This window comes from Rhizomucor pusillus (assembly GCF_041956525.1).
Source record: "Rhizomucor pusillus strain CBS 183.67 unplaced genomic scaffold VTP01scaffold_4, whole genome shotgun sequence".
Lineage (NCBI taxonomy): Eukaryota > Fungi > Mucoromycota > Mucoromycetes > Mucorales > Lichtheimiaceae > Rhizomucor > Rhizomucor pusillus.
In genome coordinates this window covers 619,630-639,609 of record NW_027192146.1, presented here as the reverse complement: position 1 = coordinate 639,609, position 19,980 = coordinate 619,630, and the positions used below count along the sequence as shown (strand labels likewise).

The 19,980-nt window shown below is 45.0% G+C and overlaps 8 protein-coding genes across 8 annotated transcripts; 3 read left to right on the top strand and 5 right to left on the bottom strand.

The window, feature by feature from the left end:
- Positions 1-71: 71 nt before the first annotated feature.
- Positions 72-848, bottom strand: VTP01DRAFT_7553 (uncharacterized protein; the record flags this gene model as incomplete). Its single annotated transcript, XM_069386577.1, has 4 exons — positions 72-109; positions 169-265; positions 325-450; positions 846-848. The coding sequence occupies 4 exons, from the start codon at positions 846-848 to the stop codon at positions 72-74; spliced, it is 264 nt and encodes an 87-aa protein (XP_069242018.1).
- Positions 849-2,112: 1,264 nt separating this feature from the next.
- VTP01DRAFT_7552 (uncharacterized protein) lies at positions 2,113-4,069 on the bottom strand (the record flags this gene model as incomplete). The annotated part of the gene is made up of 10 exons (XM_069386576.1): positions 2,113-2,241; positions 2,293-2,554; positions 2,612-2,904; positions 2,966-3,080; positions 3,138-3,183; positions 3,265-3,321; positions 3,384-3,398; positions 3,475-3,567; positions 3,647-3,806; positions 3,866-4,069. The coding sequence occupies 10 exons, from the start codon at positions 4,067-4,069 to the stop codon at positions 2,113-2,115; spliced, it is 1,374 nt and encodes a 457-aa protein (XP_069242017.1).
- A 1,098-nt stretch (positions 4,070-5,167) lies between these two features.
- On the top strand, positions 5,168-8,882 carry VTP01DRAFT_7551 (uncharacterized protein; the record flags this gene model as incomplete). The annotated part of the gene is made up of 6 exons (XM_069386575.1): positions 5,168-5,211; positions 5,268-5,405; positions 5,475-6,075; positions 6,134-6,283; positions 6,340-6,661; positions 6,718-8,882. 6 exons carry the CDS (start codon positions 5,168-5,170, stop codon positions 8,880-8,882), a joined length of 3,420 nt encoding a protein of 1,139 aa, XP_069242016.1.
- A 75-nt stretch (positions 8,883-8,957) lies between these two features.
- On the bottom strand, positions 8,958-10,670 carry VTP01DRAFT_7550 (uncharacterized protein; the record flags this gene model as incomplete). The annotated part of the gene is made up of 3 exons (XM_069386574.1): positions 8,958-10,444; positions 10,515-10,580; positions 10,640-10,670. The coding sequence occupies 3 exons, from the start codon at positions 10,668-10,670 to the stop codon at positions 8,958-8,960; spliced, it is 1,584 nt and encodes a 527-aa protein (XP_069242015.1).
- A 460-nt stretch (positions 10,671-11,130) lies between these two features.
- VTP01DRAFT_7549 (uncharacterized protein) lies at positions 11,131-12,292 on the top strand (the record flags this gene model as incomplete). Its single annotated transcript, XM_069386572.1, has 2 exons — positions 11,131-11,197; positions 11,262-12,292. 2 exons carry the CDS (start codon positions 11,131-11,133, stop codon positions 12,290-12,292), a joined length of 1,098 nt encoding a protein of 365 aa, XP_069242014.1.
- A 228-nt stretch (positions 12,293-12,520) lies between these two features.
- VTP01DRAFT_7548 (uncharacterized protein) lies at positions 12,521-15,285 on the top strand (the record flags this gene model as incomplete). Its single annotated transcript, XM_069386571.1, has 9 exons — positions 12,521-12,523; positions 12,583-13,034; positions 13,113-13,248; positions 13,322-13,411; positions 13,499-13,731; positions 13,797-13,909; positions 13,970-14,141; positions 14,227-14,990; positions 15,053-15,285. The coding sequence occupies 9 exons, from the start codon at positions 12,521-12,523 to the stop codon at positions 15,283-15,285; spliced, it is 2,196 nt and encodes a 731-aa protein (XP_069242013.1).
- A 62-nt stretch (positions 15,286-15,347) lies between these two features.
- VTP01DRAFT_7547 (uncharacterized protein) lies at positions 15,348-17,093 on the bottom strand (the record flags this gene model as incomplete). Its single annotated transcript, XM_069386570.1, has 5 exons — positions 15,348-16,105; positions 16,173-16,422; positions 16,484-16,708; positions 16,771-16,901; positions 16,964-17,093. The coding sequence occupies 5 exons, from the start codon at positions 17,091-17,093 to the stop codon at positions 15,348-15,350; spliced, it is 1,494 nt and encodes a 497-aa protein (XP_069242012.1).
- A 305-nt stretch (positions 17,094-17,398) lies between these two features.
- Positions 17,399-19,145, bottom strand: VTP01DRAFT_7546 (uncharacterized protein; the record flags this gene model as incomplete). Its single annotated transcript, XM_069386569.1, has 5 exons — positions 17,399-17,673; positions 17,731-18,030; positions 18,092-18,728; positions 18,799-18,931; positions 19,015-19,145. 5 exons carry the CDS (start codon positions 19,143-19,145, stop codon positions 17,399-17,401), a joined length of 1,476 nt encoding a protein of 491 aa, XP_069242011.1.
- Positions 19,146-19,980: the final 835 nt, after the last annotated feature.

The window sequence follows — 19,980 nt, the reverse complement described above, 5'->3', positions numbered from 1 at the left end:
TAACACATGATTGCTTTTAATGAAACAAGACTCTATACAGTGGAAGGGAGGACCAGGTTGGCGGATAACGCTTAGAAGAATTTCTTCGCGTATTCCACGACGAAGGGAACTTATAGTTTCGTTCAGTTAGACGCGAGACCTTCTGATATTATTTGCATATGAGCTTACCAGCCCGAAGAGCCGCAACAACTGTAACAAAGTTGGTAACGGTACCAATGGTGCGCAATCTAAGCATGGCCTTCTGTTCGGGCGTCAACTTCGGTTGCTACAGAGTATAAGTCGTTAAGATTTTGAATCTACCACGGAATAAGTTTGGTGACCTACCTGTGGCATAAACATTTTCGCAATCGATGACTTAATGGAAGAACTGTGACTACTTCGCTCCAGACGGACGGACCGATTCTTGCGGATGTGGAAAATGACATGCAAACTTCCGAACTGGAGTTTCGCCTATCCCTTTCTCGCATCAGCAGTTTGCAGAATCTTCACTACCGCAGCACTCTCGATTGTTGACATTGTTGCAGCAGATCTTGAGCAGTAAATAATCCTCATTTCATTCTAGTAAAGCACATGAACCAGTTCTCTCTTCTTCCTTTATTTTTTCTTAGCATTTGTATCACTAGTTTGACCCTGCTGAGCTAGAAAAACGCTTACGACTACAACATAACTGTAACGAAATCAAATCAATGATTCGTCGTTTATCCTTTCCAAAGTGTAGATTTGATGAAGCGGCGGACCTCAACTGACTTAGTACTATATGTAATGGATTGGATAGAGATTTACTACGGACGCTCCCAGAACGTAAATTCGGGTGCCCCACTTTCGTAGATGTTTGAAAAACGTACCATATTTAGTGGAGACGCCCATCGTAAGACATATCCCTCCTCTCCTTGATGAATTTGCTCTTGATCCACGCACTGCAACGAACATTTCTGACGCATTTTGCTTGGAACCAAACATAATCTTACTTATGAATATGATCAAAGTGTATGTACGTATACGTATTTCTAGATCTTCTCACGAGTACCGTAAGCTTTGTTATTGATCGATTCCATTGGAGATAGTCGAGAATGAGAAGGACGGATTGAAAGCAAAAGCGTGTTAACTATCAGCATGTCTACTGACTTCCGTACAAACATGGGGCGCCCGTAGTAAATCCTAATGGATAACATATAGGCTAAACTTGATGACGGAAAAAAAGCAAGCTTAACAATAACAGAGACGTAGCTCAGAATCAAGTTTCACTAGAGATAGTTGTAGATAACGACGAGATCACTATGCATATTAGCTCCTGTTCTAACTCCATCCATCCTTACAGACATGATATAATAATTAATGATATTGAGACATGTTTAAGACGCGATTCATGGCTCATGATTGAAGTTGTCAGACATATTGATAGGATTGAGCGTAGAATCAGGAAATATTTCAAGCTAGGTTCACTGGATTGTGTTCGCAGCCTCTCTCACTAGCCTGTCTTTCCTACTATCTTGACCGTCCTGGCTTATATTTGATTTCCACTCGAACTTATTTTCTAGTACAATGACATTCTTAAGTGATTAAATATCAGGTTGTACTCTGTGTGATGTTGTTAACTGGGCTGCAGAGCACCAATTTGCGACTAGAAATCCTATTTACAGGATTTTCCTTTCGCTTTGCGTCGAAAGTATCCATAGATTTTTTGCGTTGATCCTTTATGTATATTTGCGTCCTGAAAATTTGTTGCATACAAACCGATTTTGTTTTTTTTTTGTATTATGCATGAATCCAACGAGATCGAGTTATTGTTCAAGCTTTGTTCGCTAACCATGTAAAAGCTCGAGATGCCGGAATGGCATCCGTGAAAAGCATGGACATTACCTCACTTTGCTCTTCCGAGTGGCTTCGTAAGTAATTCTTACATTTTTGGTACATGGCAAGCTCACATGCTTTATTAAGAGTGGTTAGCATTGAAGTCGATATAAATTTGCTACCTATGGCTCACCACGGCGAATATCGTACTAAAAGAATAAACGTTCGAGGAAGAAAATGTTAAAATAAGGGAGGAGTGTACACAGATTATTGGTAAGGGTGTAGTTAATTAAGCGGGGGGGGGGGGGTTAGAAAAGAAAATTAAAGCGCACTGCGTCTAGAAGCAGTGCGTGTCAAAGCATGCTCAGTTTCTTGCTGCTGCTGCAGACTGCTAGGGTTATCTCCTAGCTCGGGATTGTCTTTGTCGGTATTTGCTGTTGTTGTCTTCATCTATATAGAAGTATCAGCATCTGATGTAGCATTTCCACGTTTCTTGACAACAGCTTGACGCCATCGTTGGCCATAGTTCGTGCACACAACTACGAAGCCAATGTTAGCAACGTTGATAGCTGCCAGGATGGTGTACAAGATGCCAGGGCCAGGGCCAGGGCCATGCAGCGCTTGTGTCGAGAAGATGGCCGTGATCGCACTGGCAATCGAGCGGAAACAATTATTGATAGCAACCGCTCTGGCAGAGCAACCTGGCTGCGAGTCTACAAGGTATACATTGGACGGTGTAAATGCCGACATTTGCCGAGAGCATCTAAATCGTAGATTGTTGTTGGGCTCAAATAGGATATAAAATCTATTAGAATAATACTTGCAAACAAACAAACCAATGATAGGAGCATAGGCACCGACGCGGTACTGCACCGTCCAGCCATAGATTAAGTATCCAGCAGGAATCAAAAAGAAGGACGGGATCATTGCTCTTAGACGCACTTCTGGAATAACTGCCCCGCGCTTTTGCAACCGACGAAGGATCCAATCTGCATTGCGCCCAGCAAGCACAGAGCCAATCATCAAGCCTACGCCGAATGCAAGGTACGTCAACCCGATCTGCCATTGACTGTATCCATAGTCCCTCTGGAATGCATCTGTAATCGTTGGGTTCTATATATAAAACAATTAAAAACGTCTGTTTCTTTCTTGGATCTTTCTCTGTGGCACTTGCCAGGAGATAAAGACATCCATAGATGACTGTGCTGTACGAGGTGATAGCGATCATGGTTGGATCCTGGAGCATCGAAAACAACGGCAGGAATGGTTTGAATATGTTTCTACCACCACTAGATGAAGATCGCTTTTCCTGCTGCTCTAGCTTGTTTGCATTTTTCTTTTTTCACAGCGTTTCTGGTAGCAACAGGGCGATCAACGCAAGCAATACAGCGCCTGCAGGCATAAAGTTAATGCTGTTGCTTTTTGCGTGCTTTGCCTTGCCTCTTTGTTTATCTCTGCCAAATTCTCACTTACCCAGAATCGCTTGAAAGTAAAACGTTAATTGCCATCCTAAAAACCGGCAAAGGACACCTATGTATACTCGACGTGAGTCACATCTCCTCTTTGTAATTGTTCTGCTGTTTGCAACAAACCTCCGACCATGGGACCTGACATGCAATCAAAATAATAAGCACGGTCAGTTTGACAATAAATAATGCAGACAAGCAGCAAATTATTTCTTGCCTATCACTGGACCTATCATTGGACCAATCTTAAAGAATCCATATGCTCTTCCCCGCTGATGAATCGGCATCGTGTCTGCGATGACTCCAGCGCCTAGTATGATTTCCTATTAGATAATCTATAACCTTTTTACTAGTCGATTCTTCTCTTCTGTTTCCACCTAACGATTGACCGGCACAGTGTCCTGCAGCTTGGACGGCTCGGAACACGATCAGCATGGCAATGTTCGTCGAGGCGGCACAGATAATGGATGCGACTATGCCGAGTATCGCGCTCAAAAGGTATATTCTCTTTCTTCCAAATTGATCGCTCAGACTGGCCCACACCAGGGGCTAACTTGCATAGTTAGAATATAAAATTTCTCTGCACAATTGATGATACGTATGCTTACCGCCAGACCCATAAATACAACGTATGCGGAGACGCTACCGTTGACAGCCGACATGCTGGTGTGGAGATCGTCGGCGACGCTCAGCAAGCCAGGCATGTTGATCATACTCCCGAGGGGCCCGCTGATACCGCTCAGCGCTACAATGAATATAATCAAATGCTTGTGCGCCATCGATAGCTGCTGCGGGTCGGAGTCTGCGTGCATATCGCCAATAAGGAATTTGATCCTGGTGCCTTTTTTGAAGCAAGGGTCTGTTCCTCGCTGCTGTTGCTTGACGAAACCGCGCTTTTTCTGTGTTCATCGCTCTTTGCCATCGTTGTAAATACGCAGCAATGATAGATTAAGAATTCACTAAGGAATTTAAAACGGTAGGAAAAAGACAGTTGACATTTTTGTAACCAGTTCGACAGACCAGAAAACAGCAGCATGTGTTGTAACCTTTTTTTTTCTGGGCCCGACAGCAGCAGACCGATGTGGAGACCAGCAGCGCATCGCATCATGCATGCTGTAATAGCTCAAATTTAAAAACATACTTAGATTGTGGTCGCCATCGCCAATCCTGTGCTCTACGCGGCCTAGTGACGATTCACGCTAGATAGTTTTTAACGTAATATAATCCCTGATTTTTACCAAGGGATACGGAATCCTCGGAGAAGTTTGTTCCTCGTTTATCGGCGAAAGAGAAGCTGTGGACCCATCGGGGACATCGTCGACGACGAGCAGCATAATAACAATGATTCAAATCAAATCATTGGCTAGTAACTTGCACAAATATATCCGCTGTATAAACAATTTTTATGCTTAGAAGGGCTTTGTATTCTTATAGTCTAGAATATACAGCATCAATGGATAGTGAGTATATACAGAAATGCAGTAACGAGTACAGTGCACAAGCTAGACTGGATGTGAGGATGTGCAGCAGCGGTTGACTGCGGTTGAGAAGGCGATGACGCTGCCGCAGGCACTAACTTCTTTGCTATCGTATCTAAGGTACAATATCCCTGAGTATCATCTATGTGTCTTTCCTTCTTTGTTTGTCTTTCAGTTATCACGTAGCTATCTACACCATTAATTTTTACGACTAATACGTACATAATCGGGCTTATTGTAGTTTTAGAACTGTTGCTCATTTACTTCTTGGGCTCCCAAAGACTGACCATTTATATCGTTTTATCCGTTCATTTTTGCGATATTGTGACTTGCCCTTCTTTTTTGCATTGTAAAAATGGTCGAGTGACAAACTCAACTGCTCCGTAGACCGGATTCGGTTTTTGCTTCATTTAATTCAGTCCTTGGCAGATCATGGGAAAGAAGAAGTCTGGAAACAAGAGAAAGGACGACTACTGGTAGGTTGCGGGTGATTATCACCGATGCTCAAAAATGTTTAACGAGAATCTTTCAGGGACGAGGAATTTGAGCAGGACGCTCAATTGACGGGTGCCATTCCTGCTGAAACCGAGGAGGACGATGAGACCTTTGCCAAGCGCTCGGCTGCCTTTGATGTACTAGCAAACATGGGTGGAGACGATGAAGACGACGGGTAAGTGCAAACCAGCCGAACCGCAGCAAAAACCTTGTGGCACACAGTCCGCTTATTTGTACTGTTTAGTCTTATGGCTATGGTGAACAAAGCAGCGAAGAACAAAGTTAAGAAGAACAAAAAGAAGGCAAACGCACAGCCAGAGCCCGAGCCCGAGGATATCGAGGAACAGCCAGAACCAGAGGAGGAGGAGCCAGCTGCTGACGCAGCAGAACCTGTCGACGAAGAGGACGACCTTGATTGGGTGAACGATAGAAAGAAGAACAAAAAGAATAAGAAGCAGGCAAAGGCCGCAGCTCCCGAACCGGCACCGGCTGCTGATGAAGAAGCCCCACGTATTTTGACAAAGAAAGAAAAGGAGCGGTTGAAGAAGGAACGACAAAAGGAAGCCAAACGTCTGGCAAATCTTGAAAAGAAGAAGAAAGAACAGGAAGAAGCTGCAGAGCTCGATAAGATTCTCGGTACAGAAGGAAAGAAAGAAGATGAAGACGAAGAACCAGCTCAGCAATCGAAGTCCAAATCAAAGAAGAAGAAAAAGGCACAGAAAAAAGAGGTTGAAGAAGAGCCTGCACCTGCTGCTGAAGAACCCGAGCCTAAACCTGCACCCGCTGCAGCTCCAGCACCGACTTCTGGTAAGAAGAAGAAGGGTCCTGCAGTTTCTGCCCTGAGAGTAAGTTTCAAATGCCCGATCCACAATGTATTCGACGATATTGACAAAATACTATTAGAAAATGCTCGAGGCTCAGAAGGCCGCCGAGGAGGAAGCCCGAAGAAAGGCAGAGGAAGAACGAAAGCGAATTGAGGAAGAGAGACGTCGCGAAGAAGAGGAGCTTGCTAGAATTGAGGAAGCAAAACGACTCAAGAAAGAAAAGCAAAAGGTAATTATTCTGAAAGGTGAACTGTATCAAGCAAGGTTTACTAATGTTTTGAATAGGCCAAGATTGAACAACTGAAGAAGGAAGGCAAATATCTTACCAAAGCTCAAAAGGAAGCCCAACGACGAGCACAGCTTCGTCACCAGCAAATGTTGGAGTCTGGCACTGTAAAGATTGCCGCTTTTGAAGAACAAAAGAAAGAAGATGACAAAGCTACTGGAGAGAAACCAAAGGTTATCCATGAAAATAGACGAAAGAGAAGAAGCCCGAGAGAAGAACAAGAAGCCCAGCGAAAGAAAGAAGAAGAGGAACGTAAGAAGCGAGAGGAAGAAGAGCGCAAGCGAAAGGAGGAGGAAGAAGCCAAAAAGAAGCAAGAAGAATGTATGTACAGTGCCAAAAGAGAGGTGTATCGCATTTATTCTAACCAGACGTTATAGCTGAGGAGGAAGATGACTGGGAAAAGGCTGCTCTTAGCAGTGACGAAGAACCTGCAGCAGCTAAAGCTGAAGAGAAGGTCAAAGATGATTGGGAAGATGAAACTGAAGATGAAGAGGAAGAAGAAAAGCAACCCAAGAAGAAGCAAGCAGCCAGCAAGTCTGCCGCAGCCGAATCTGACGAGAGCGAATCTGAGGAAGGATCAGAATCTGAGACAGATAGCGACGACTCTTACGATAGCAGCGACGAAGAGGAGCTCAGTGCAGCGCAGCGTGCAGCACTCAAGAAGAAACAAGAAGCAGCTGCTCGTCGTATCCAAAGACAGAAAGATGCAATGGCAGCGCGCTCCAAGGACGATCTTCGCTCTCCAATTTGTTGTATCTTGGGTCACGTCGATACTGGAAAAACCAAATTGCTGGATAAGATCCGTCAAACAAACGTCCAAGAAGGCGAAGCAGGTGGTATCACTCAGCAGATTGGTGCTACCTACTTCCCAGCCGAAGCTATCGAGAAGAAGACTGCCGTCTTGGGTAAGGATCGCGTTGAGGAGCTTAAGGTGCCTGGTCTTTTGATCATCGATACCCCTGGACACGAATCTTTCACCAACCTTCGATCTCGTGGTAGCTCTCTTTGTAACATTGCTATCCTTGTCGTTGACATCATGCACGGTCTTGAACCTCAAACCCTCGAATCTATTCGTCTTTTGAGAGATCGCAGAACACCATTTATTGTTGCTCTCAACAAGATCGATCGTCTGTTCCAGTGGAATGCTACTCCAAACAACTCCTTCCAAGCATCTCTGGCTAAGCAGAAGAAGTCTGTCAAACAAGAATTCGAGCAACGTGTTGAAAAGACCATCCTTGCCTTTGCTGAACAGGGTCTCAATGCTGCTCTTTACTACAAGAACCCCAACTTCGCCAAATACGTATCGCTCGTTCCTACATCAGCTATCACTGGTGAAGGTATCCCGGATATGCTCAACTTGCTCGTCAACTTGACGCAGACTCGTATGAGCGACAAGTTGATGTACATCAGTGAACTTGAATGTACTGTACTTGAAGTCAAGGTCATTGAAGGTCACGGTACTACAATTGATGTTGTACTTGTCAATGGCTGGTTGCACGAAGGCGATAAAATTGTTGTATGCGGTCTTAATGGGCCGATCGTCACTCAAGTTCGTGCGTTGCTGACTCCACAACCTCTACGTGAACTGCGTGTCAAGTCCCAATACGTTCACCACAAGTCTGTCAAGGCCGCTCTTGGTGTCAAGATTGCTGCTCCAGATTTGGAAAAGGCTATCGCCGGTTCACGTCTACTTGTTGTGGGCCCTGACGATGACGAGGAGGACTTGAAGGAAGAAGTCATGTCCGACTTGACCAACCTTATGAGCTCTATCGACCGTACTGGTCACGGTGTTTGGGTCCAGGCCTCAACCCTGGGTTCATTGGAAGCTTTGCTAGAATTCTTGCGTGTGAGCAAGATTCCTGTATCCGGTATCAACATTGGTCCCGTTCACAAGAAGGACGTTGTCAAGGCTAGTGTAATGTTAGAAAAGGCCAGGGAATATGCCGTTATGCTCTGCTTCGATGTCAAGGTTGAAAAGGAAGCAGAAGATCTGGCTGAAGAATTAGGCATGAAGATCTTCACGGCAGACATTATTTACCACTTGTTCGATCGATTCGTTGAATACAACCAAGCAATGTTGGAACAGAAGCGCAAGGATCAAGCAGCACAGGCCGTTTTCCCATGCGTCCTCAAGATGGTACCCCGTGCTATCTTCAACAAGAAGGATCCCATTATTATGGGTGTAGACGTTATAGAAGGCACTCTGCGTCTAGGCACGCCTATCTGTGTTGTACGTCAAAATCCAGAGACCAAGGCTCGAGAAGTCATCACCCTCGGCAAAGTCACCTCCATGGAGCAGAACCACAAGTCCGTGGAAGTCGTAAAGAAGGGTGGCGCTGGTGCTGGTGTTGCTATCAAGGTCGAATCAGCAGTATACGAATCATCAAAGACTTACGGTCGTCACTTTGATGAAAGCGACGAATTCTACAGTCGAATTACACGACAATCCATCGATGTACTCAAAGAGTCCTTCCGGAATGACTTATCAAAGGAAGAATGGGCTCTCATTGTGAAACTGAAGAAGGTTTTGGGTGTAGATTAGACATATCAAGCATACGGAAACGAAAAATGAAAGGTTATTTGGAAACTACATAGACATGCATTTACATTTTACTATTTACTTTGAAGTCTTGCTTTTCTCGTCGTGGGGTATCAATTCAGGCATGACAGAATTTGGATCTGATTGCCACTTGAGAAAGTCGCCTTGTGATCTGAAAACGAGTGTGCCAGAAAAAGGTATCGACGTATTGGAATTTGCGAAAGAACTGTTCTGTTGATCACCATGCAACTTCTGCTTTACACTCGCTTCCATGAGAGCATCCAGTAATTCCACTCTCATACGGGCCTCAGTAACCTTGGGAGTGTCAATGTGGATTAATTGCCCATTAGCAGGCGTAAAGCACGGTAGACCCATCTCCTCTGTAATCTTCCCCTTCAAATATTCCATGGTACGCTTTTCTCCATGCACCAGGACGACGTTTCTCGGCTCGCAATGTCGAATTAATTGCATGATACCCTTTGCATCTGCGTGTGCACTGAATGAAAGGTTACGAACTTGAAGGTTGACTTCGACCTTGGTGTTTCTATCGATTTCTATGATCTTTTGTCCTTGCAAGATTTTGGCGCCCACTGTACCGGCCACACAAAAGCCAGGTAAAATTACCATGTTCTTTGGGTCCGGAGCCCATCTCCGGAAGACATCCAACGATAGGCCTGCGTGAAGCATACCCGGCGATGCAAGGACTACCATAGGACCTTTTGACAGCGCAAAATCTCGCTGAAACGGCTTGATATGCTTGAAATCGAACATATTGCGCTCAACAAATGTCGACTTGATCTTTTGGTTGGTCCAGTTGATAAATAGTTTGTAATATGCTGTTGCTCGCTCGGTGAGTCCCGCTGAAAAGTAGATTGGTACATCCAAGCCCATGCGCTCCCAGTAGGACTCCAATAGAATGCAAAGTTCCTGAGCTCGACCAAGCGCAAATACAGGAATCAGAATTTTGCCGCCATTTTGCACACATTCATGAACTTTTTGCAAAAAGTCGCGTTCACGGGTGCGTCGAGAGTCTCGAATGGTTGTGCCATATGTGCTTTCTGTGATCAGGACATCCGGCCGAACCTTATCGATCCAGGCTGATCCTAAATGGCGGTCAGGCGTCATATTGTAATCGCCCGTGTATACAATAGATTCATTTCCAGATCGTATATAGAACATCGCAGCTCCCAGGACGTGCCCGGCGTAGTAAGGTTTGATCTCGATATCATCGTCCAGACGATAAGTTTGGTGCAAGCTGAGCGGAATAACCTTTTTCATGCATGCTTTAATCATGTTGCTCGTGAAAATATTCTGATCGCCTTTTCGTTCCACTGAAATCTTGCGCACATCCTCCAGTAAAATGGGACAAATAGCTTTTGTTGGGTAAGTCATAAAAATCGGACCGTCGTAGCCGCACATTTCTGTAAAATACGGTAACGCGCCACAGTGATCGAGATGGAAATGGCTAATGATAACTGCATCGATCATCTCGGTGAAACGGCCGCGTTTTGATATATAAGAGAAATCTGGGAATCGTCTCTTATCACTGTATCCCATATGCATTCCTGACAATGCCATGTGGTGAGGAACAAAAGATCTATTCAATCGATCAACAATTTAGCAATTTACACTAACCACAGTCAAGCATAATGTTTCGATTATTGATCGTAACCAGAATACAGCTACGACCGACATCCTGGCCTAAAGAGAGAATACAGTTAGATAGCTCCAAAGTAGATGCTGCAACGTGGTTGACATACCTGCACCCAATGGTACAACTTGGATCGTCATTAGGCAAAGAATACAAGTGCAGAGAGGCTTCCGGTCATTGCATTTTACCGCTGAGACAGAAATTCACGCTGACTCGTGTGATGAAATATCTCCAGCAGTGCATCCATCGATCTCTTTGCGTCTTATCCGGACAAGAGACTTTAGACGTATATTCATTGCATATGAGAGCAGCGCTGAATTGCCCAGAGACACGGTAAAGGGATGATGACGATAAGGCATGCGAATATCCAACGTATGCAACATGCTGCCGTGAAACCTTCTTCACTTCAAATGTGATATCTACATATTCGATATCTTGATAAGGATTGCTGTTCTTAAGCAGAAACGAACCTATCCTCGAGATAGATCGTGTGCTGCTTACCGACCAGTAACCGTGGCTAATGCGTGGCTGGATGGGGCGCGGACGTTATAAGTCGCTTAAACGGGCTTGGCATATTTCCTGTCTCTTTTCTCAGCAACTATGTCAAACTACAACAACTACTCTCATAACCCGTACCAAGGAACAGGCGAAGCTGCCAGTTATTTGGGTATGCAGACTAATAAACTGGAACGGTTGTAAAGTGAAAATCCTATGTTTAAAGACAATTCTAGGAGGTGCAGGTGGTAATCAGATCTCGTACGGCAATCAGCAAGGTGGATATGCACAGCAATCGCACGGCTATTCGAGCAATCCTGATCCTTATGGACCTTCCGTGGATCAATATGGTAGCGGCCAGCATGGTTACGGAGCTCCTCAGCACCAAGTAAACGATGAAGCTGCACGTTTTGCGTCACAGCATGCACCTGAAGAACAAGACCGAGGCATATTCTCGTCTGTGCTCTCAAACATCATGAATAAGCAAGACTCTTACAGCTCCACACCCGATGATATCCAGCACGCGCAGAATTCTCATCAAAAGCTCTATGGCAGTGGAGGACAACCGTCCGGGTCGCCAGCTGAAATCGGCTCAGCTGCTGCAATGCAAGCAATGCAGGATCACAGAGCTGCAGGTGAAAGCGGTGGTTTGGACAAGTTCCTTGGCATGGCTATGGCGGAAGCTGCCAAGCTTTTCTCCAAGCAACAAGGAGGAGGATCAGCAGGCGGCCATGGAGCCTCGGATTCATCCAGCAAATCTCAAGCTATACAAGCAGCTGCGATGATGGCCTTGAAGTTGTACGCACAGAAGCAGCAGGGTGGTGCCGGATCGCATGGTTCCGGAGGTGCAGGTGGCTCCAGCGGTCTCGGAGGCATGATGAGTATGCTTATGGGACAGGTTGCTGGAGGCCATGGCAACCAGTCATCTGGTCATAGCGGCAGCAGCAGCAGCAGCGGCGGTGGTCTCGGCGGGATGGTTGGATCAATGCTCAGTCAAGCAATGCAAGGTGGCAGTGGTGGTGGTCATCATCAACAACAAGCCCCGCAGCAACATCATTCAACTGGATATGGACAACAGCAACAGAGTGCTTACGGTGGTGGATATCCTCCACCACCTCAACAGCAGCAATATAACAGCGGTTACGGAGAGGCTCAGTCTTACGGAAGCTACAATCCTCAACAGCAACAACAGCATCACCAAAGCAGCGGAGGCAGCGGAGGTGCTGGTGATTTGGCAGCAAAGCTCTTGGGAAAGATTTTGAAGTAGTGGATCATTTGTAGTCATACATGTAAATTTCTCGCGTACATAACAGGATGATGATGATGCGTACATACATATACAACTTGTGTTTGAAAGGAGAAGATGCATCAAAAGCATGACTGCTGTTTACATCTGATGCCAACTAGGATCAACAGTTTTTAAGGATCTGAGGGCGTAAAGAGTAAACATGTCTCTTTCTTTTCATTCTACGTTTTCCCAACAGGTGTACCAGTCATGGTAAGGGACATGTAACTACATTCATTTTCCTTGGTACCAAAATTATGTTGTCTGGCCAGTTATCACATCAGCAGATTATGCAAAGGCAGCGCGTGCTCAGGCCCGCAACGTCTTCCAACAATATTTCAGCGGTTGCAAGCACTTCTGCGGACGCGAACGCGCAAAAGGGCTTTCAGCAGATTGACAATATCCAGAATGAATCTGGCGAACCTGGCCTTCTGCGCGCCCTCCAAGCCCTCGTGCTCCATCTTCGCGAAGAAGTGCACGGTGACAAGAGCGGAAAGAATTTTAAGCAACTGTTCAAAAAGGTGTTTGGGCAGCAGGATGATGCAGGTGCCATTGGCTATACGCCGTCGCACGAACCCGAGGGCGCCGCATGGACCCTTGGGGCGCTCATCCAAAATTTAGAAGCTGTACTACATCTTAGCCCTACAAATACAAAAGCAATCAAGGAGCTTCTTTCGGTTCCTTTGTCACAGCAACCAGTACTTATCCGCGGTATCATTGAAAGGTGAAGATTCCATAGAACTCGAAGCAGAGAAGATTTTACGCTTCGTTTCAAAGGCTTACGGCGTACGTATGTATGTAGATTACTTAGCACCCATGTACCGGTGAATGATCGGCACGGCACCTTTGAGGCCGTGATGAAAATCCTTGGCACGATGGGTCCCGAGCAGGATGACTTGATTTTCGTGATCTCACAACCGCTGATCGAAACATACTATGTAAGTGTTCGCTATGTAGTGAATAGTATGTGCATATTCGTCTTGACACCATCCTTTATTTGTCTCCATTTAGAACGATATTCCAAAGCCCTTCATTAACTTTGTTGGCTACAACTACCGATCGGCGGATGGTAGCTACAATAGCTATTGGTTCCCAAATACTGCAAGTAGTTCCTGACGGATTTTCTACGCCTATGATTACGTTGCCTTTAAATGACTTACTAACATTAATTTTTTCCAAAATAAACAGGGAAAGGCAGGCACTAACTATATGAGAGCCATAACGTCGACGTCGCTGGTACCAGACCAGCTGCCGGATCCAAAAGAAGTTTTTGACAGGATCTTGAAACGGACGCAATTTACTCCTCACCCGACCGGTGTCAACATGCTACTTTTTTATCTTGCCATAATCATCACGCATGATCTGTTTTACACAGACCCGCGTGATCCGTTCCGCAACTTGACAACAAGTTACTTAGATATGTAAGTGCATACATGCAACTGTGGCCACAATTAAAATTGACCGACAGCAATCATCTACAACGAAGGTCGCCTTTGTATGGATTCAATCGAGAGGACCAGCTGTCCGTTCGACAGATGAAAAAAGGTCTTCTGAAGCCAGATCAATGGTTTGATAAAAGATTAATGATTCAGCCACCAGGTAGGCACAATTATGCGATGTACAATAATACCATGTAGAGTAACGAAATGCTGACAATAGGCGTCGCGGCCTTGATGGTTCTGTTCTCTCGCAACCACAACTACATTGCAAAACGGCTGTTGGTGATCAACGAACATGAGCAATTCTCTTATGGACCAGGAAAGATGCTTGCGAACGGAGAAGAGCAAGATGAGAAACTGTTTCAGACTGCACGTCTGATCAACAATGGATGGTAAGTAATCTCCCGGGTAACGCTGATGATCAGATATGTTATCCTTTACCTTGGCTATTCACCATTTATGCATATAAATATGCAGCTTTGTCAATATCATCCTTCATGAATATGTCCGTACAGTTCTAGGAATACCTGTTGATGCTCACTTCGTACTGGATCCTTTGGCAACTCCTTCCTCGCCCGTGTACGGCAATGCAGTGTCAATTGAATTCAACTTTATATATCGCTGGCATATGGGTATTGGTCAAGAAGATGCTGAATGGGTCGACTCTGTTATGCGTATACTCGGTCCCCAGATGGCAAAGCAGCACAATGAAAAAGCAGAAAATCCAGTTAACGAACTTGGCACAGACCAGAGTGCGTTTGAAGCTCTGCTTCCAGCATTCAATGATGCGTTTGTGCATGCTTCCCCTCAAGAACTCGAGCTGGGATTGCCCATTGCAGGCGCTCATCGCAAGCTGAATACTGGAGAGTTCAGCGACTTTGATATTACCAAGATGCTACGCCGTGGATATACTCAAATTGCCTCCCAGATGGGCAACGGCTTAAACACACCTGCTGCTCTTGAGCAAGTGGAAATTGCTGGTATTATCCAAGGACGCAAAACAAAGACTTGCAGCTTGAATGATATGCGGCGACATTTGAACCTTACGCCTCTCACGTCATTTGAGGATTTCAGCGAAAGACCAGAGGTTCAACAAGCATTGAAGGAACTATATGGATCTCCGGACAATGTGGAGCTTTACACAGGACTTATGGTGGAACGTAACATGGTGACTGGGTTGCAGTTGCCTTACACAATGGGCCGAGCCATATTGTCGGACGCTATTAATCTTGTGCGCAATGGTACGTCCAATGCAGAATATGACTTAACGAACGTATCTGACACCGGACGGCTATCATTATAGATCGCATCGTGACTCAAGAATTGACCCCATTAAACATGACCAATTGGGGCTATCAGTATTACAAGGGCAATGCAGAGGAGCAGGGACGCGTTCTACCGACAATGTTGCGCACACTTTTGCCTGAAGCAAATGCAAACGGTCACCCTGCATTCTCTCAGGAAGAGATGAATACGTTGTTTAATGTTCCTGGATCAAAGCAATCTAATGCCAACACGAAAAAGGACAGCAAATAAATATATGCAGACGGATGATGGAATCGCGATTGTCACTATTATATTATCATAGCATATGCTTTCTATTGATGACTTTCCCTTTCTGGGCCCATATGCTGGTCTGGACTGTGCGATCGTGGTGTCGGTGCTGCTTGGATGTCAGATGGTGGGGGACGCGGTTGTGTCATATTGTTTGGTTCCCTGGTCAAGCGCTCATAAATTTCCACTAATTCGTTCATTTCCGCAGCTTCGCCGGATGTTGGCTGTTGCAGATAGTCGGCAGCTTGTCTTTGCAGAACCTGTTGTCTAGTACACGCGTTTTCTGGAGCTGTAGGTGTAACAACGGGCTGCAGACAGAGTGGACAGACTGCACTCTTCTTTGTGAGCCATGTATCTATACAATCCCGATGATATTCATGGAAACATGGGAGTGTGCGTACTATCTCGCCATCTTCCATTGCGTCCAAACATATGACGCACGTTGTAGCTTGCTTCAGTTGTGTCTGCTGCCGCGGTTTTGACTTGGCCTCCGAGACGTCGTTTAGGGGGATGCTCCTTGTGTTTGATTTAACCGAGGACTGTGATGACTCCTCTGCTACATCCTTTTCACCAACCACGTGGGTCGGTAAAGCATCAAGAAGCTCTGGTGGAAGGCGATTTTTTTGTGGAGGACGATACACGAAGTTTGGATCCTGACTCATTAACTCTCGCCAGAATCGTTCTTCTGCGGTGAAGGAAGCGCCAAATCCGTCCTGCACTTCGTTCTCATCATCTGTCATATCATTGTTGTCAAGACGTCCACGACCTCTTCCTATGCGCCACAGATGGCACTGCATAGCCACTAAACAGAAGGTTAGTAATAATGGCACAATCCTAGTTTTTGCAAGTACACGAAGCGTGCGACTTACCTATGATTGCGAGACTGGTTACCACCACTACACCAATGATTATCAATGCAAACTGCCATGGATCCAGTCTTGGCTTTTGGAGAGGAAATAAGGTGACTCTAGTCAAGACGGTCGTGTCATTTTGAAGCTTCTCTTGACCAGGTATGGAGTTGTCATTTCCGGAAATGTTTTGAAGACGGGCAAAAAGCTCTAAACCAACAGACAAGTCAACGTAAAATGCTGGAATATCTACCGTATCAGGTGGTATTTCCTATTATTTTTGTGATAATTAGTCTCTCGTGGATATAGTCAGTCAGAGCCGGGTTTCTTACCATGCCATACTTGGCTCGAGGATCATTCTCGAAAGATACGTTATCGTAAACAATTGCTGCCTTTGCTCCATCTTGTTGCGCGTTTAGAAGCTGTTGGCTAAAAGGACAATCGCTTCTTTTGATCAACGCTACTTTGACAGGCGCTGGAACGCTCGATGGTACATGGAAAGGTATTAAATCTGGTAATTTGATCGAACAAGAGTTTCCACGGTCGTAGAGCATACCCTGTCACGATGGTTACAAAAATGTAGCAAATGGCTATGGTCTGGTGCTGCAAAGTAACTTGCCTGCATTCCTTCGTCCGGTGGATTTGGTAAATTATCACTGGTTACAAGTTTCTCGCTGTATTTCCATTCACCGTGGACGAGATGCAAGCGCGTACTTATGGATGTGCCATTTGCCGGTATAACGACAATATCTTTATTTTCATAGAATAGATATGAATATATCCTGACGGAAACGTACATGTTGCGGACATACCTTGTTGTATCCGCGCTGGTACGCCTTTAAACCATTTAGTAGCATTTGGCAACGTGATTGCACCCACCACGAGCCAGAGGATCAACAGTATCGCCAATGCATAAACAAATGCTGGCGTCGGTCGTGACATGTTTGGGAGTAAGGAAGATCATCGGATCAAAGTTTGTTTGCTACAATGTAAATGCCGCAAAACAATCAAGACAAAATTGCCTCGGTGAATATATGAAACAAGACGGCCATGAATCCTACCGTAATCTTCAGATGGTTACGATGAAATTCAGACTACAGTAAAGGGTAGCGTTGATATTTATAATAATGTAATAATAAATATACAGGCAAGATCAATATTTATGATACATGGAACAAGGCAAGAATGAAAAGGAGGAAAATATTATGAGATATCGGATGGAATAGTATGTACAATACAAATATAAGTTAATGTTGACGGTTAAGATCCCCAGTCGCCTCCACGCTCGTCTGCTGTTGCTGCTGTTCTGAAGGGGACGATGGGGACGAGGGTGCCTGTTGAGTTTCAGGGGATTGTGTGCGATTGTTATCTTCATGCGTTTCGATCGGCTGGGGTGGAGGAGTATTCACCGAATTCTCTTCTGCCTGCGTAGCTGCCACCGATGATGTCGACTCTTCAGGAACAGGATCGCAGTCGTATTTACAAATAGGACACAGGCTCGATTTTTTGGTAAGCCAGACATCTGCACAGATGTTAATTGGATTGGCTTGATAGCAGCCGAAGCCTTAAGTAAACTTACCGATGCAAGTGACACAGAACCCATGGTCACAGGGTAAAATGCGTATTTTACTCGTGGGTGACAGTTCCTCGATACAAATTGCACATACGGTATTCTTTGGATTTCCCTCTCTCATAGGTAACACGGGACAGATTTCGTTCAGTTTCTCAAACGATAAATGCCGAGGAGCGTTTCGCTGGCCGGATTCGCCCATAGGTCGCATTGCCAAGCCATTTTCAGCGGCTCTCAAGGAGTAATCTTCTCTCGCAGGCGGTAAACGTGATCTTCTAGCAGCACGACACCAACGTAATAGCATGACACCTAGTCCGGTGTGCGATGTAAATACCATTTTCTCGAAGCATGTTCATTCTTTAATACTTACCCACGATAAAAACTGCCGCGACTGCGATCATGTAGGCCAAATATCCACGGTCTCCTGAGAAAACTGCCCAGAAATCATCGTCTCCATTGTCAGCAGTCGAGCCATTGTTGTTGTTATCGCCGTCATCAAGACTGAAACTGGTTTCGCTGAAAAATGCCCGTATTTGGATATAACGCACTGTCTGATTGACTCCAGGCGTTGCGTCGTATTGTTGAATGTAATTATTCCTCAAGCGCTCGCCATATTGGTTGGGCCCAAATATGACCGCCATGAAGATACTGCCGAGATCCCCTTTAATGTCATTATCATGCATATTGTTTATATTTCTTTCGGCAGGAAGCGGCGAACTCCAGACGGGATATGACGAATTGGTTGTCAGCTCGTCTACAAGTTCGGTGCCATTGTAGCTAACGTTATTATAAATGAGGGCTGCGCCAATATCCAAATTATATTGTTCTGATAGCGTCTGAGTGTGGTTAATCTTATCTGACCAGGATTCGCATCGTCCGCCTCGCTGAATAAGCGCAATAGATGGCTGCGCCATCATTGATGGACTAGTCACCACTTGCCCGTTCAGGCTCTGAAGATCATCTATCGTTGTTCCGGGGCAACCATCGCCAAAATCCAGCACAAGTCTCTGTAAAATTATTCAGCAACGTTGTCAAAAAAATGCAGATGACCACAAGGTATAAAATATTCGTCATTACCTCATTGTATCCATAAATGTCTTTATCGCCAAAAACAGTCTGAAAGTCTTGGCTGTATACTTTGTAAGACGTTCCTGGAACATATGTTCCTGACTGGTTTGACTTTAGAATATCGTATTCGACAACAATTTGCCTATTATTGCACCCAAAACAAGACCAGGGAAAGCTCAGCCTTATTGCATTCCTTATGAACATTGTAATGGGTCACAAGCTTACCATATGAATGGGTTACTATTGCTGGCCTGGGCAGCGACATATTGCGGGAGCTTGAGCAGAGCTAAGAGACACAGCAAGAACTGGAAATACCAACCCAGCGAGATTTTGGGCCAGAATAAGGATTTACTCATCAGGTCATATAGGAATGTGAATGAGGACGTTCAAGACGAAAGAACAAAAGGGCGGAAGGAACAGTATGACCAGAATTCCGGGCAGCCACGAGGACCGGATTTTTGAACTCCAACGATCTTTATGGGCAGTAATCGGAGGTGTCCATTTGTCTACAGCGTAATCTCCTTTTTGGTCCAGAAATGCAAAGTAGAAAGGGCAGCCAGTAAATTATGCAAGGAGTTCAAAATGTCAGCCATACCTGCTTACTGTCATATGAATAGTCATAGAACAGTACTTGTTTCATCATCATCGTTCGTTTACCGAAATTTATGGTGTACACTTTAGGGTTATATTATTTCCCTGCGACTTCGGATAATAAGATGGAAGCCCGATGGAAAATATATATGCAGACAGATTCTCTCGCCTGAGTGAATATTATCCGGATGCCTTGGCGTCCTTCTTCGGAGGCGCGCTGTTTGCCGCAGCCTCCCCGCCGCTAAGGCAACGTAGCAGTGAGAGGAGGATTACAGTTGTTAGACAATATATTACATCCATAAGGAATGGTTGCAGCATTATGTTCAGTACAGTAACGTAATCTGAAAGCCCCAGAAAAGCTGTGTGAACTTTCGATGGTAGCAGAAAGTTACGGTTATCGTTTGAACTACAGCTTTTTCAAAAACTGTTGGCGCATTAATCCACAAAGTAAAATTGCACATTTATCGATTTATTTTATAACAAAACATCACGAGAATGTGCCAAATCGGCAACGCAACAGCGGATCTTTTGCTTTTTTTATCGTATTCCAGTCGATAGAATATTTATTCACATTTAGGACATTTTGGTGACGGCATTGTT